This window comes from Amphiprion ocellaris, chromosome 11 (assembly GCF_022539595.1).
Source record: "Amphiprion ocellaris isolate individual 3 ecotype Okinawa chromosome 11, ASM2253959v1, whole genome shotgun sequence".
Lineage (NCBI taxonomy): Eukaryota > Metazoa > Chordata > Actinopteri > Pomacentridae > Amphiprion > Amphiprion ocellaris.
The window spans coordinates 21,923,811-21,938,598 of record NC_072776.1 but is presented as its reverse complement, the minus strand read 5'-3'; the positions used below and the strand labels follow the sequence as shown (position 1 = coordinate 21,938,598).

General features: G+C 39.1%; 1 protein-coding gene across 3 annotated transcripts in view; it reads right to left on the bottom strand.

Moving 5' to 3' along the window:
* The window catches only part of glsb (glutaminase b), a 43,008-nt gene that overhangs the window by 3,240 nt on the left and 24,980 nt on the right, over nucleotides 1–14,788 (bottom strand). For 2 of the 3 annotated variants that reach the window (XM_023262309.3, XM_035944464.2), the window contains 3 exons: nucleotides 3,621–3,682; nucleotides 1,970–2,046; nucleotides 167–230 (listed from right to left, as the gene is read on the bottom strand). In XM_023262309.3, coding sequence (XP_023118077.1) covers nucleotides 167–230; nucleotides 1,970–2,046; nucleotides 3,621–3,682 — 203 coding nt within the window. Of the gene's footprint in view, nucleotides 1–166; nucleotides 231–1,969; nucleotides 2,047–3,620; nucleotides 3,683–8,216; nucleotides 14,406–14,788 lie in introns of those variants that run through there. The other variant, XM_023262310.3, reaches the window with a different exon arrangement.

The window sequence follows — 14,788 nt, the reverse complement described above, 5'->3', positions numbered from 1 at the left end:
ATAGACAAGGTGCCTGCTGCTTGAAAGAAAGCACACTGCAGCTTCTCACTTAAGCTGAAAAGAAAGCCTTGAGTTGGACACCTGGACATAATCTAAAAATTCTGCTACATTAAGGCAGCTGTTGATTGCAGGGATACAGATGTTCAGAGGGGCGCTCTGGACTCACCTGTCTCTGGGTACTGGGTTCACCTTGCAAGCCTCCAGCAAGAAGCGTACCACCTCTGTGTGTCCTAAATGTAGACCAGAAGTTAGAACAACAAATACTGTGAAGAGGATGTATGCTTGATCTGGTTGGCTGGATTGTGGCTAAATCTTCTCAGATAACTACAGAATTCAGACAAAGCAGTTATACGTTGACAAGCCACAGCATTAAAATATGGTGCAGGTTCCTCCTCCTGTCCCACTAACATGGGGTCGATTAGTGGAGCTGCAGTGTCTGAAATCAGGACGTTAGTAGTGGATCTTTTATGTCCTGTTGGTTGGGGCAGCCTGGAGATGCTCATTCAGATTGTATCTGGAGAGTTTGGAGGCTGGGTCAATGCTACGGGCTCCTCATTGACTTCCTTGAGCCGCCCATGAGTAGTTTTTGCCAAATGGTGAGGCACATTGTCCTTTCACCTTCCAAAAGAAGTACAGGCAGGTGTGGAATAGAAACAACTGGACCAGATGGGAGACTGTGCTGCAAGAAAGATCACCTGCTCTGAAATGTGGCAAGCAGACTTTCAGTTTTTGGTACAATCCATTCACTACGTCCTACCCAGTCTGATAAACCTTTATGTCTGGGGTAAACCCCTCCTGCTTATTGTTCTGGAAGAGGATCCTTGGAACATCTCCTTAGCAGCTGTACTGAAGCTCTTAGAGACAAGTGCTACTGTTGCTACAGTGACCCAACGTTTAAGGCAGTCGCTGAGAGTGTAGCACCACCCATCTACACCACCACAAGGCAAACACGATCAAGTTCCTCAAAGCCAGAGAGAAGCCCCACCTACAACCTAGAGCAAAGTCTGGCCTCCTTGCCACTGTTAACCCCTTGATGTCTATTGTCACAAATTTGAATCATACCACTTTCATTCAGATTGCAGCCGAGATAGCGTATCCATTCCCCTAATGCCGGTTTGTGCATATTCAATACATACCTCGGAACCTTTTGCAAGCACTGGTTTCTCATAGGACCAGTCGGAGTTGGACTTAATTATTATATATCTGTTATTATTATTGTTATATATCTGTTATTATTATTATATATCTGTTCTATGTGTAGTTGACAAATTAACAACCTCCAGTTATTTCAGCATCAGCTGGAAAGCAAAAACACGCAAAATTTTTGTTTTTATTTAATTGTAAATAAATTCAGGCATCAAGGGGTTAATGACTGGCAACTGGAAATTGACCCGGATAAGCAAGTGAAGTTCCCTAATGGTACATGCCTCATGGCTCATGAAGTGCCAGAGAGAGCATTTGCAGTGCACCACCAAGCAGGAAAAGTGGAAGGCCAACAGATCTGCTACTGATGCTGAGGAGGAAGCTACTAGGTGGTTTTGGACGAAGAGGAAAGATCTGTGGACACAAGCTGGAGTCTGATCACATCTGGCTGTGGGGTCTTTGTGAGGATGTCTCAGGTTAAAAGACCCGAAACTACCAGTTCCCCAATGGCTACATCACTGATGATGTTTCCTAGCACATCTGCAAGATGCATCCTTGACTGCATAGATGAGACAACTTAGAATCCAGAGAGGTTATGTTTGATTCTGAGTTTCTGGGTTTCTACAACTATGTCTATTTGTCGTACCCAGTGACTGGCTACCTTCCAGCCAATCTTGGGAGCTCCCTACTGTTTGAAATGTATAAATATGTAAATATTCTTATAACACATACATGCTGTAGGATTGAGATTTCTGTCACTTGGAAACAAGGTTCCTGGCGTATAGAATGAAAAACAGATTCATAAAATACAGCTTTTCAGACTTACCTTCGGCTGCTGCCACATGGAGCGCTGTTCTGGAGTCGTAGTCTCTCTGCTCCATGTCCATGGATGACAGCGCAAACCTACACACACACAAAGGTTGTGTAACTAACGTTTCATCGATTGTTGCATTCTTTACAAAAAATACACTACCGTTCAAAAGTTTGGGGTCACCCAGACAATTTTCCATGAAAACTCACACTTTTATTCATGTGCTAACATAATTGCACAAGGGTTTTCTAATCATCTGTTAGCCCTTCAATGCTAACACAATGTAGCATTAGAACACAGGAGTGATGGTTGCTGGAAATGAGCCTCTGTACCTTAAGTTTAAAAGACAGAAGAGTAATTTTTAATGTGAAAATAAACAGACGGGGGCAGATGAAGAAAATTCACTTTACCCTGAGATGCCTAAACTATGGACCAGTACTTACATGTGGTGATAAGAAGCATGACAGAGCAAAGATTAGTAGGAAGAAGACTGTAAACATAGATGAGAACGATAATTTACTTTCAAATATCTTAAAAATGAGCAATGCTAATGTTTTAAGAGGAAGGAAATATGTGCACATCTTCAATGATACAGACAAGGAGTTGTAGTGGGTAGCAGTAAATGCTAAGCTCCATAGGATATCTCTTAGCGCCCACTGGGTTGCTAGGACCTGTTGAGACTAGTTCAAAGTGGCTCAGCATTGTGCATAAAGACGGAAATGTTTAAACTTTGGCCAAACAAAACAAGGTTGTCTCCACAGTTCAGTTCATTTTGTACAAAGACTTCTGCCCACATAGGGTCACGCCAAGAGCTCAGCAGCTCCATACAGCCGTCTGCCAAGATGTAGAAGGTATGAGGTGATCTGCATCAGTCTGGTATAAAGCTTGTTATAGTTATTGTTGTTCAAAGAAAACACAAATAACTTTCCTGAGCTGATAGCTTAGGTTGTGTTTTAGACACATGCGGAATACATATTTCAGGAACTGCAAGATGCTACCTTTCAAATGAAGCCTCACACATGCACTTTGGCTTTACAGTTCTTCTGATATAAGCTTTTCCATTTGGGTATGCCAAATGGGTGGAAATTCCACAAAAGGGGTGGGAGGAAGTTTTTCCTAAAGGTTCCTCTTGCTGCCACTTGAGGTCAGCAAAGTGTAAAGCTGACTCACAGTTTTCCCCGTTTGTCTGTCTATCCATCCATCCATCCATCCATCCATCCATCAATCACCTATCCACTGCTTATCCTCATTAGGGTCACAGTCTGTCCCAGCTGACTTGGGGTGAAGGCAGAGGACACTCTGGACAGGTCACCAGTCTATCACAGGGCTACATATAGAGACAAACAATCACACTCACATTCACACCAACGGACAATTTAGAATCACCAATTAACCTCAGCATGTTTTTGAACTGTGGGAGGAAGCCGGAGAAAACCCACGCATGTACAGGGAGAACATGCAAACTCCATGCAGAAGGATCCCAGACATGGACATGAATCAGGGATCTTCTACCTGCTAACCACCGAGCCACTGTGCAGCCCCTGTCTATCTTTGCGAATCTTATTTAAAATGTATGTTATGAATCAACTCCACTGGGTGACACACGAGGAACGAGCCTGAATGAATCCCTGAGCAGTGTTAAAGGCTGTGTGAGTGTGAGCTTCACCTCCTCAGGGCAGATGCATCTCCTGTGTAGGCAGCAAACAGCAGGTTGATGACTGACTTGACCTGTGAACAGAGACAGAGATGGAGACACAACATTTGCAGGAGGACCTCTGAACAAACTACTGTCATCAGAGCACCAGCAGCTAGACTACTGTTCCCACAAAGGACTAGCAGGGATAAAGCATAACACATATACAGCCAATGCTACACATTTCATTTCTTAGTAGCACTGAAGGAATTTCCTTCTTCTTCTTATTCATTCACATATTAATTCAGTTCATTCTGATCTGAATTCATACTTGAAAGAAAATCTCCTAACTTAATCCCCTCAGCTAACTGCTACACGTACTCCTTGAGTATTAGGAACAGAGATCCTTGCTTTGATCAAGACTTACCATCAGACAGGAAAGAATCATTTCCTACAAGCAAAACTTGAAGAGGTCATGCAAAGAAATCTTGGAAATGTCACAATATAAGAATCAGGGCAGTATCTGAGAGAATATGTTACACTTTCTGCAGTTTAACTTGAGCTTCTTTTAATTTCTGCATTTATTGTCTGATGAACTATTGCAGGATGAAAGGATCTAACTAAACTTAGCACAAGTTCCAAGCACTTAAAACAAATCCGCACATGCAGACAAGCAATGGTGGAAAGTAATGGAGTACAGATTTACTAGTACACTTTTGAGGTACTTCACTTTAGGATTTACATTTTATGCTACTTTTTATCCCACTCTACCAAATCTAAGTGTAAATATTGTACTTTCTTTTTTTAGATGAATATTTTACTCAATGGATAATATGACAAACTTTTAAAATTGAACACACAGTTACAGATTACATCAGAGGTTTGCAACCTGTTTGGCTTCTTACAGAAAGCAGCGTGTAGTTGAACTCATAATTTAGGATGTCTGTGAGTCATAACCAGATAAAACAAATAGTGATTTAATCTTCTCACATGGTTCCATTTCAATAAATGTCCAAATGATATAAAAACTGAAAACAGATTCATGCAGCAGAACTTTTTTTCTTTCTTCTCCCATTAACCATGTTTGCAGACCTCAGATTTAACTGCTGTCTCTGTATATGAAGCAAGATATGAAGTATTTCAAAGCAGCTTCACCTGCAACAACTGTGACATGCTGCTGATGTTCACTATTATTAATCTAATTATGCCATATATAATAATATTTTAATAGGATCTTTGAAGCAGAACTTTTACTTGTAACAGAGTATTTTTATATTGCTCTATTGGTGCTTTTACTTAGGTAAAGGATCCAAATACTTCTTCCACCTTTGTTTACAGGTACACTACTGTTCAAAAGTTTGGGGTCACCCAGACAAAAGGGACATTTCTAAGTGACCCCAAACTTTTGAACGGCAGTGTATGTGTATGTAAAAAATGTGTAGGAACTTCAACATTGCATTAATAATAAAAATTATATAATAACATTAATGTAATGCTATTTAAAATATTGCTAAAGCAACTGCTGCAACTCATGAAACTGAAACAAAAGCAAACACTGAAAGCATCTGTGAAGCGAACGAGACAAACGTCTTGCAACGAGCGGCAAAGTTTCCACAGTCTGATGTCTGATCACAGCCATCAGTGATGCTGAGAAACACAGTTCTTCAGCCTGAGGTAAAGTTTCTGTTAACCCTCGTGTTGTCCTGCGGGTCAAAACTGACCCGTTTTACAGTTTGAAAACGTGGGGAAAAAAAATATTTTCACAGTGAAACTTCTGATGTCCACATTTTCAACATTTTTGGGAAATCTTTGAAGACTTTTTGGTGGAAAAAAGAAATCTTAAAAATGTTTCTTAAGAACATTCACAAAAAAATCAACCAAGATCCTGCGAAATTCACTGGATTTTGGTTGATTTTTTTGTGAATGTTCTTAAAGATAATATTAGATGTTTTACTGATATATATGTAATCACTTTAGGTATTTTTAGGATTTTTTGGAAGATTTTTACTCATTTTTTGAAAATATTTACAAGAATTTTCTCGCCAAATTTGGGGGATTTTTTTAAAAAATAAAACTTTTAAGAGAAACTTTTAAGGAATTATTGGAATTTTCTTCCTGAAGGTTTGGCAAATTTTCAGAAATTTGGGGAATTTTTGGGGGGATTTTTTTTTCAGACAAGGAAACAATATTTTTTGGTGCCTGTAAATGAGGACAACAGGAGGGTTAAAGAAGCCACAGAGGACAGCAAAGGAGCAAAGAACGAAACATTACAGGGCGTAAGTTCAGCGCTCAAACAGGCCTTCAACATATTACAACACGTAGAGCCACACAAGCTTCTAAAAGCAAAAGCAAGACCAGGAGCAACACTTGATTTGCTCATAATTCTAACCCTGTGTAACAGTCCCTCACATCACAGTAGTTTCATCCTGCTCCCAGTACCTAAATCAGAATGTTTCTTTCAGTATCAAGCAAGAACAGTTTTTATTTATAAATGTGTTCTATTAAAATTTCTGGTCAGATTTGCTCTCTCCCTTATAACAGCCTCTATTTGTATCTAAAGTGACACTGTGGGTCAGTGTGTTCAGTAAACAGTGATGGTGTGTATTGTGTAGAGCCAAACTCCTGAACTGCACCGCATCACAGTGTACAGTTCATTTATGTGTTTCCATTGCCAGTGTGCTGCTGATGCCACTGTTACTTTATTTTACGAAGAAAAAAAAATAATTTGATTGCAAGGTCTTAATTCATGCTCACTGAAAAGCAGCAAAACCTCTCTGGTTTGTAGCTCAGTTACCATAGTTACTACACAGATATGGGATTATTAAATTTAAAAGGCTACAGTGAAAACAAAAAGGGGAATTTGGCATTTTTTAAAGAAATTTTCACCTTTTACACACTGTAGCTTTATTTTTTTTTGTTTTTAAAGCACCCGCTTGTGAAAATCTATTTTTTCCCTTGTACACATGTCCATATGGTGGTTCTTTTGTTTGCAGTGTACCAATGACAGTCTCAAAAACACAGACTTCCAGGGTTCATATGTAACAAAAATAAAGAATCAACCCTGTCAACTAGCAGGGTGGGATTTCTGTGTCATTATTCTGGCTCAAACATCCATCCATTATCTAGACACCACTTAATCCTCATTAGGGTCAGCTGGAGTCTATCCCAGCTGACTCAAGGTGAAGGCAGAGACAGGTCACCAGTCTATCACAGGGCTACACATAGAGACAAGCAAACACATTCACATTTACACCTACGGACAATCACCAGTTAACCTCAGCATGTTTTTAGGCTGTGGAAGGAAGCCGGAGAAGCCAGGGAAAACCCATGCATACACAGGGAGAACATGCAAACTCCACACCAGGGGATACCAGGCCACGGGAACCGGGGATCTTCTAGCTGCAAGGCGACAGTGCTAACCACCACACCACCGTGCAGCCCCTGGCTCAAACATGCATGCTGAATACTCCAATATTACAATTTGCCATTGTGTAGTGTAGAGCAGTTCAACAGTGTTTAAGCTGAGTTGTAGGTGAGCGGTTGTGCTTGAGCTGCAGTGAGCAGTGGAGGGGACTGCATCTAAGCCATTTTAAAGCAGGAAGAGATTATTTTCATTGAGAATAAAACTTCTAAATATGGAACTTCAATTCCCAGAGATAGGGTTTCGGGCATTACGTCAATGACCAGGGGATTTTAATTTAAAACAAACATCTAAATAAAAGTTTTACAGCTAGACCATGCTCTAAATATTAAGTAAGTTCCTTTAAGCATGAATAAAATAATCAATATTTCTTAACATATTTATGTTGCAAAAATAGACGTTAAATCTATTTCTCTGCTGGATCTGTAAAATGCTGTAAAACTAGAATACAGACCATAACGGGTGGCTGTGTTATGCAACCTGACAAAAAGAACACAGTAGCACTATTGTCAACAACAAGCTAGTTCAACATTCAACATACCCTGGATAACTAGACTTATTTTCCTCTCAGTCGGTCTCATTTCTTTCCTTACTGTCTCCTCTCTGCTCCATGTGAACACAGGCTGCGATTCAGCCGAAAAGTCTCTCAATTATTGCCACGTGAGTCAGTCGTGGCTTCTCAGCTGCACTGATGTTTAAATGGAAGCATACAGAAGAAAGTGATTTTGATAAAATATCACAATTTTAAGGCTAGATTTGGCAAATTTTCCCAACAGAACCGTCATACGTGCTTAGTGTAATTAGGGAGAGTGTATTGGATGTTCAACATTCTGATAATTTATTCAGTTGATTCAGTTTCTGGCTAATAAATAATGTCATTTTAAAAAGCATGCTGATGAATTAAACCTGCTAGCACGTTTTGGGGTTCAGAGAAATAGTATATTTCTTTATTCTATGCAAACACCAATGTGTATACAACAAATTACAACTAGAGATGTTGTTCCAGTTTGATTGTTACATCAATATTTGGCATTGTAGCAAAATACTTTGGGGCTTTAAGTAAGCTAAAAAAATGTTCTAAGCTCCTAAATGCTTGCGACTTTGCATTTTGTATACAGCTATTGAGTGAAAGGTGATGGCAGAAGCATCTAAAACCAAGGAACATGTGCTTGTTGTTAAAAGAACAGCTGTGAGCGCACAGACATGGATGATGAATAACAGTGCTTTATTTCATTTCATACAAAGGCAACAAAAATCGGTAACACCACTTTTACTGTCATGTCTGCCTGTCCATCACAGCCAAAGGAGCTGAAGAATTTGCTCAGAATTGTGAAGCTCACCACTCAGTGTCTCCTCCAAGCAGACAGGACAGTTCACGAGCTTATGGAGACTTTACATACAGAATTACAAACAGAAAGGTTTGACAGTCATGAGCTTGGAACTGTATGGTTTCATCTACTGAAGGTTTGCGTTTTCTGTCCAGGATTCCAATGTAACCATTCCCTAATTTTTAAGTTTTTGCATTTCCACAAAGTTCAACTAAATCTTTGGCCAAGAGACCTGCTTGTACGATGACATACACATAAATATCTGATATCTGACCAAAACACTAGAGAACCTTACAATTCCAAGGTCGCCAAACTGTAATGGTAGTGATCATTTTTAAATGTATATGCAGTTTCACAGAGGATAAAATTTATGATCAGGACATAGGTCAACATAAATAAAAGACATGAAAGGAAATCAAGTGAAACATATGAAGATGGGATTTTAAAAAAAGACATTTCTCATATACAACAACATGCATGCAAGATGGAAACTGAGAATTCAAAGAAAAATGAACTCAAACATGACATGAGCCAAAAGATCTCAGGATTTCCATGGAAATGCGGGTAACTGCATTCAAAAGCCCTGCTATCATGAATTTCATCGTAATAATCAAACAGTGAGGAATGAGAGTGGGGTCGTTGCAATACTGCTCACCCCCCATGCAAAGTAATATTCTGATTTGCAAAGCAAAGTGAAAAAGCTGAGATAATCAATCCTGACTGGTTGGAATGAGGTTAAATCAGTGTCCTGCCAGAGCTGGTCTGGTTCAGTCTTGTGGACATTTTCAGGCATTGGATTTCAGAATTTGTGCAGATGGAGAGAAACACGATCGTGTAGCAGCAAAGAAATAAAGTCAGTCAGGAATGGGAGACGGACTCTGTTCACTGACATTCAAGAGAGGCGACCCACACGGCTGACTCTGGTCAAAAATCATAGTCAGGCTGGGGAAACCGAAGCAGACTCTGTAAGCCTCAGATGAGACACTGAAATTGGAGCTACACTTGAATGTGACGGAAAATGGTGCCGATCCCACGGTAGCAAGTAGCGAAATAGTCGCAAATGAATTTTTCCTCGATCCACTGATTGTTTCAGATTTACATTTAAGGTAAATGATCCTTCAGATTCAAATCTCAGTTGATGTGGTGACACACGTGGTTACTGATTGTTGCACCAAGAATGTGTTTATACCACAAGTCCCAGAGTTCTATCCCAAATAATGCCTCATATGTCAACATTTAGACATTTACTTTTGTTTTCCCCACTTGTTTGGCAAATATGAAATATAATCACAACTTAATTTATATCCTATATAACCATGGCAGTCAACTAATGCATATAGATATATTTGATTGTTGTAGAGGATTAAATGCAGCTACTGAGGTTGGAACGCAAAAAAAAAAATCTGATCTTAAGGGTTATAAGTGTCAGTTTTTCCACATGCTAATTTGAATACTTTTCTTAATGGTCCACCACGAAACGAGCCTGACACAGTCCATCATTTCCAAAGAGAATTAATGACGACAGAGGCTTTTGAATACTTTGTACCTCGACACACTGATGAGCAGAAACTTAATGACACAAAGAAAAACACTAACAGAAGCCTATGAGTTAAAAAATAAAATACAACAGAAATTAAAATACTTCTCACAACATGACAGATTTATAACAAGGTTTTACTGGCTCCAGCAGCCATCGCTTAGAGCTCAGGTCAAACCCACCAACACATAGCAGGTGTACAGTTTCGACAATGACTGAATAACAAACAGATAAAACTCTCCTCCCAGTACAGTCACAGTAAAGCGACATCTAAGGCATCTGCTGACATGACATTCATGTGCAAGTATTTCTATTTCCTGGAGGAGATAATATCACCACGTTGGAACGTTTTAAGTTCATATATAATCAAACGCACTCTGCTCTGCTGCTGAGGATCATCATCACTCTGTATACAGACACACCTGAAAGCTATATACACCTGTTGCTATGTACATTCAGAGGTACAGTAAAATATGTATATGGAAAGAAGCTGTCATAATTTGCAGCCATTCTAAAGGAATAACACTTTGAGATATCTCAAACAATACTGATTGTATTTTATGTTTGCATACAGATAGTCAAACCACACTCTGAGTGAGTAGTTCTCTCATCAAACTCTATTAAATGCCAGCTATCTGATATTTCAGCTTCAAGTTTTTTTCCCCCTCTAAAGACATGGAGCTGCAAGAAAGATGAATTCACCTTCCTCTGCTGTGTGCCGATGCGACAGTTTCTGTGCCAGTAGATTTACCTCCATTAAAGTCTACGCCACAGACAATGTTGATTTAAAGGTCTTGAGAACCTATTTACCCAAGCAGATTCTTCCTTTTAGTAAGAATCTTCTACATTAACAAACACTGTAGCCAATTTGGAACAGTTAGACTATCAATAATGAAGGCCTTTCTCCACAACTGGTTCTTACATGTGGTAATAAAATAAGAGTTGCAATGATTGATTCATTAGTGGATCAATTACTGTCATGCTTAGTGATGCTAATGATTGATTATTCATTTATAGTTGTTTATTTATTTGATTAAAAATACATTAACCAATATTGCAGAAGATGGGGGAGGTGCAGTCCGTCAGAAAAGGTATTGTAGATTTGCTGTAGTACCCAGTAGTACCACTAGGTTGACCCTCCAACAGTTTATTAAAGATGGAGTTACAGGTGTGTTCGTTGGCTGCCAATTTGAGCTGCACAAATTGTGAAATAAGTATTGTCTGTGATTCATTGAACTAATGACAGTTACCGTCATTGAGAATGCTAAAAAAAAAATTAAAGTGTTGAAAAAGACTACTCAAAACATTAGAGTCATTCCCACATGGCCTCTGTAGTCCAAACGGGTCAAAATTCCAAAGTATTTCATTTACAGTAATCCAAGACAAAAAAAATGCTAATTTAAGTATTTGTTTCACTGTGAAATAAATACCACCAAAATTGTGACTCATATTGTAATTGTGGTAGCTGTCAAAAATAATTAGTTGTTCAGCTCTTTGACAGTAAAAGACATATTTTTTGAAAAAATATTATTATTGGTGTACACACTAGATTAAAGTTCCCAAATCTTGACCATTCAGTAAGCAAAGTTTTGCTTAGTTTTGGGAGCTTTTGACAGTGTCACACAGTCTCCAGCTTCCGCTTCATCATTACTCCACCAAGGAACGCAATGGACTTATGTGACGGTCGGCATACGTTTGTCTGTCTGTCTGTCTGTTATCAACATTACTCAAAAATGGACTCATTGATTTGGATGAAATTTTCAGGAAAGGTCAGAAATGACACAAGGAGCAAGTGATTAGATGTTGCCAGTGATGGAGCTTATAGTCTGGATCTACGGATTTGTTAAAGATTGCAGCAACTGAGAGATAGCAGCACAGTGTCACTGTAACTATGACCAAAAGGAAACACTACATCGGCTGTCTGCTGATGATCACATGACTGTGATCCTACTAAAAATCCATCGCTGTGGACTTATCCGTCGGAAATGATACAGCGACTGAGCAGCCTTGGCGGAGTACTGCGCTCCGAGTGCTTTTCTTGTTTTGTTTACTGCATGTCCTAAATGTAGGATTTATGTGCAGAGCTAACAGAAGGGTTTGGAAGCAGTCTAGCCGACTTTCTGTAGTTTGAGAAAAATGTTTTCAAAGTTTTGTGTTTTCAAGAACGGTCTAACATTCAAAGCACCACTGTGACACTATATTTGGGTTGTGGGTTAGACCACTTTGCCACTAAAGTCTAGAACATAAAATATTACGTAAATTATATAAAACTCAGATGGATTTTTTTGTGGGTTAGACCACTCTGCTTCTAATCCCCTCAACTGCCCTTCTCCTCAATTTTGATACAAATCTAGTATCAGAGTAGGTAGACAAGGTTACAAATCTCACTAGATTTTTTGATGCCTACCTTTGGCATGGCCCATTTTTCTTTGCCAAAAATACATTTCAGGCACATAAACACCGAGCATCATCTGCTGCTCTGTGTGTTCTGAATTTCAGAAAATCTCAATAGTATTTCAGTAACAGGACAAATAATTATTTCTTTGACGTTTTAAACCATCAGTCTCATCAATCGTTGCTTTATTTTAAATTTGCAGCATTCATATAGAAAGTAGGTTAATGTTCTGACTAGCCATCATGTTTGAACACATGCATGTTTTTGTAAACATGCAGTAATAGTTTTGGAATGCAGCCCAGATAAACCCGGCAGTCACCTGCTCACAGCAGACAAGTTAAAAGTTGTATCAGGACTGTTCAGACCTATGATCGCTATTAGGGGCTTTAACTGGAGGTCGCAGCAGTAAACACACACCACCACTCCCACTAACGTCATACTGACAATACTCAGTAAAGAAGACAAACGCAGAAAAAAGAGCCGCACATGCATACGTGGAACTTTTTTCTTCATCTATATTCAACAGAATTGTAAAAAGCTGCAGCAGTCCTCTGAACAGCTGCTCCTGAGGGGGTCAGATGAGGGAGGACAACTGAGTCAAGTTGCTACGAGAAGCCTCATTAAAAGCCCGATGCTTTAGTTGCCTCAGCTTTCTCCTATGCAATTGGGCTGAGTAAATTTGTATGGAATCAACAAACACATCCTATCAGAAAAACCTATCCCAGATGTGCCCCAGGCACAAACACTGAGTGATTCAGTTCAAGATAAAATCCTATTTTAGGGCAATAAATCTTTTTCAACATACCACCGCTGTCAAACATCAGGTTTCTCAATTATGAGTGTTTGTGTTTCAAATGCCAAAGCTCACATCACTCTGTCTTTTTAACAGTTGTTCAGCAACGTCTCTTTTGTATTCTATTCCTAACATTAAAGATGTGCAGGGTGGCACAAATGAGTTATTCATTTGAATGTTTACTATGAAAAACTATTCCAGCACATACAAATGTGCAGAATAAGTTCTGGATATCTTTTGCATATGAGGAATTGACAATGGTGGGGCTCCAACACAATTCAGTTGCCTGTATTCACAGATAATGTCTGTCAGAAGGTTAGAAAATGTTGCATTATAGTCACAGTGACACTAATAAGCTTCTGGGTTTGCAGTTAAATTTTCATTCACGGTACAGCATGTAAGACTCAAACAGCAAAAAGACCTGCATTAATAAAATCCCTTTAGAATTTAAAGCTCATTTTTGAAAAATGAGAAACTTAGCCAAACACTTTTGCACTTTGGCCCATGCGTTCACAGCTAAATAAGTTCATAACATTCTACTCTGACCAAACAATTTCCAACAACAGTTAGAAAACGCATGCCTTTTTAGAGGCATTCTAATCACACACTACTCATTAGTACTTATGTGTTAATATTACTTGAGTCTTAGGCCTCAGTGTGAGCTACAGTGAGCAACCACTCATATGAAGTAGTCTGACTGTTTGTTTAAAGACTGCTGGTCTGAAGGCTGGCTCCACCAAAGCTCCACACATGCAACCACACTCAGACATGTTTGCATTGCTTTTTTAAGTAAAAATTGAATTTCAAACAGCAACCCTTTTAAAGAAGATTGTCCAAATGGGGAAAAACAACAACAACTATATAGCAATAAAGGGATTAAGATGGAAAAAAAGAGCACAACCTGTACACTGTACATCAGATGCTAGAACCGCTAAGGCAACAAGGAGGTGGAGGCTCATTTGAAATTCAGAGCAAAATAAACAGTAGCTCATCCCATTTTTCCAGCATAAATAAAAACAGAACAAATTTCCCAGTCCGTTCACTCAATAACTGCTTCACAAGCAATAAATAATCCTCTATAGAATTTATATATAAATATTTGAGGTGAGGTGAGGAAAGATGGTGCTGTTGTTGCAAGAGGTGGGGAGAGATCAGGTGAAGTGGGGGCGTGGGCTCTCCTTCTACTGTTTTAAAGTTTCATTTGCTGGCATTGTCCATCCTATAGACTACAGTGGTGGAGCTGTCCTGATGCGACTCAGTGGGAGACACCTTTTTCCAAAGAGGGGCTTTCAGAGCTAGCTCTTGTTGGAGGCTCTCGTAATCCATGGGTCCGAAGGAGTGTTGCTGTTTCAATCGACACGGATAACAAATTAGTATCACTCCCTCCATGTTGTTATGCATATGTGCTTTGTGGTTTGCTGCAACAGTTTTGGAAAACCAGTCCCAAAATCAATACATGTTATTTATTACGCAATTTTCAGCATTTCAAGTATGGCAAATTCTGAAATGTGTTTTTTTTTTTTTTTTAAAACTTGGGTCTAGTTTTTCATCAGCATCGGCCTTCACGTGGTTTTGTCATATATCTGTAAAAACTAGCGACGACCACATATGTGTTAAGTACCAGTTGCCTGCTTTTCTTACAACAAATTTAGACACTTCCTTAAGACTGTTGCACCATATATACATAATCTGCAACAAACTGAACAAAATCCACCTACTTTAAAAGG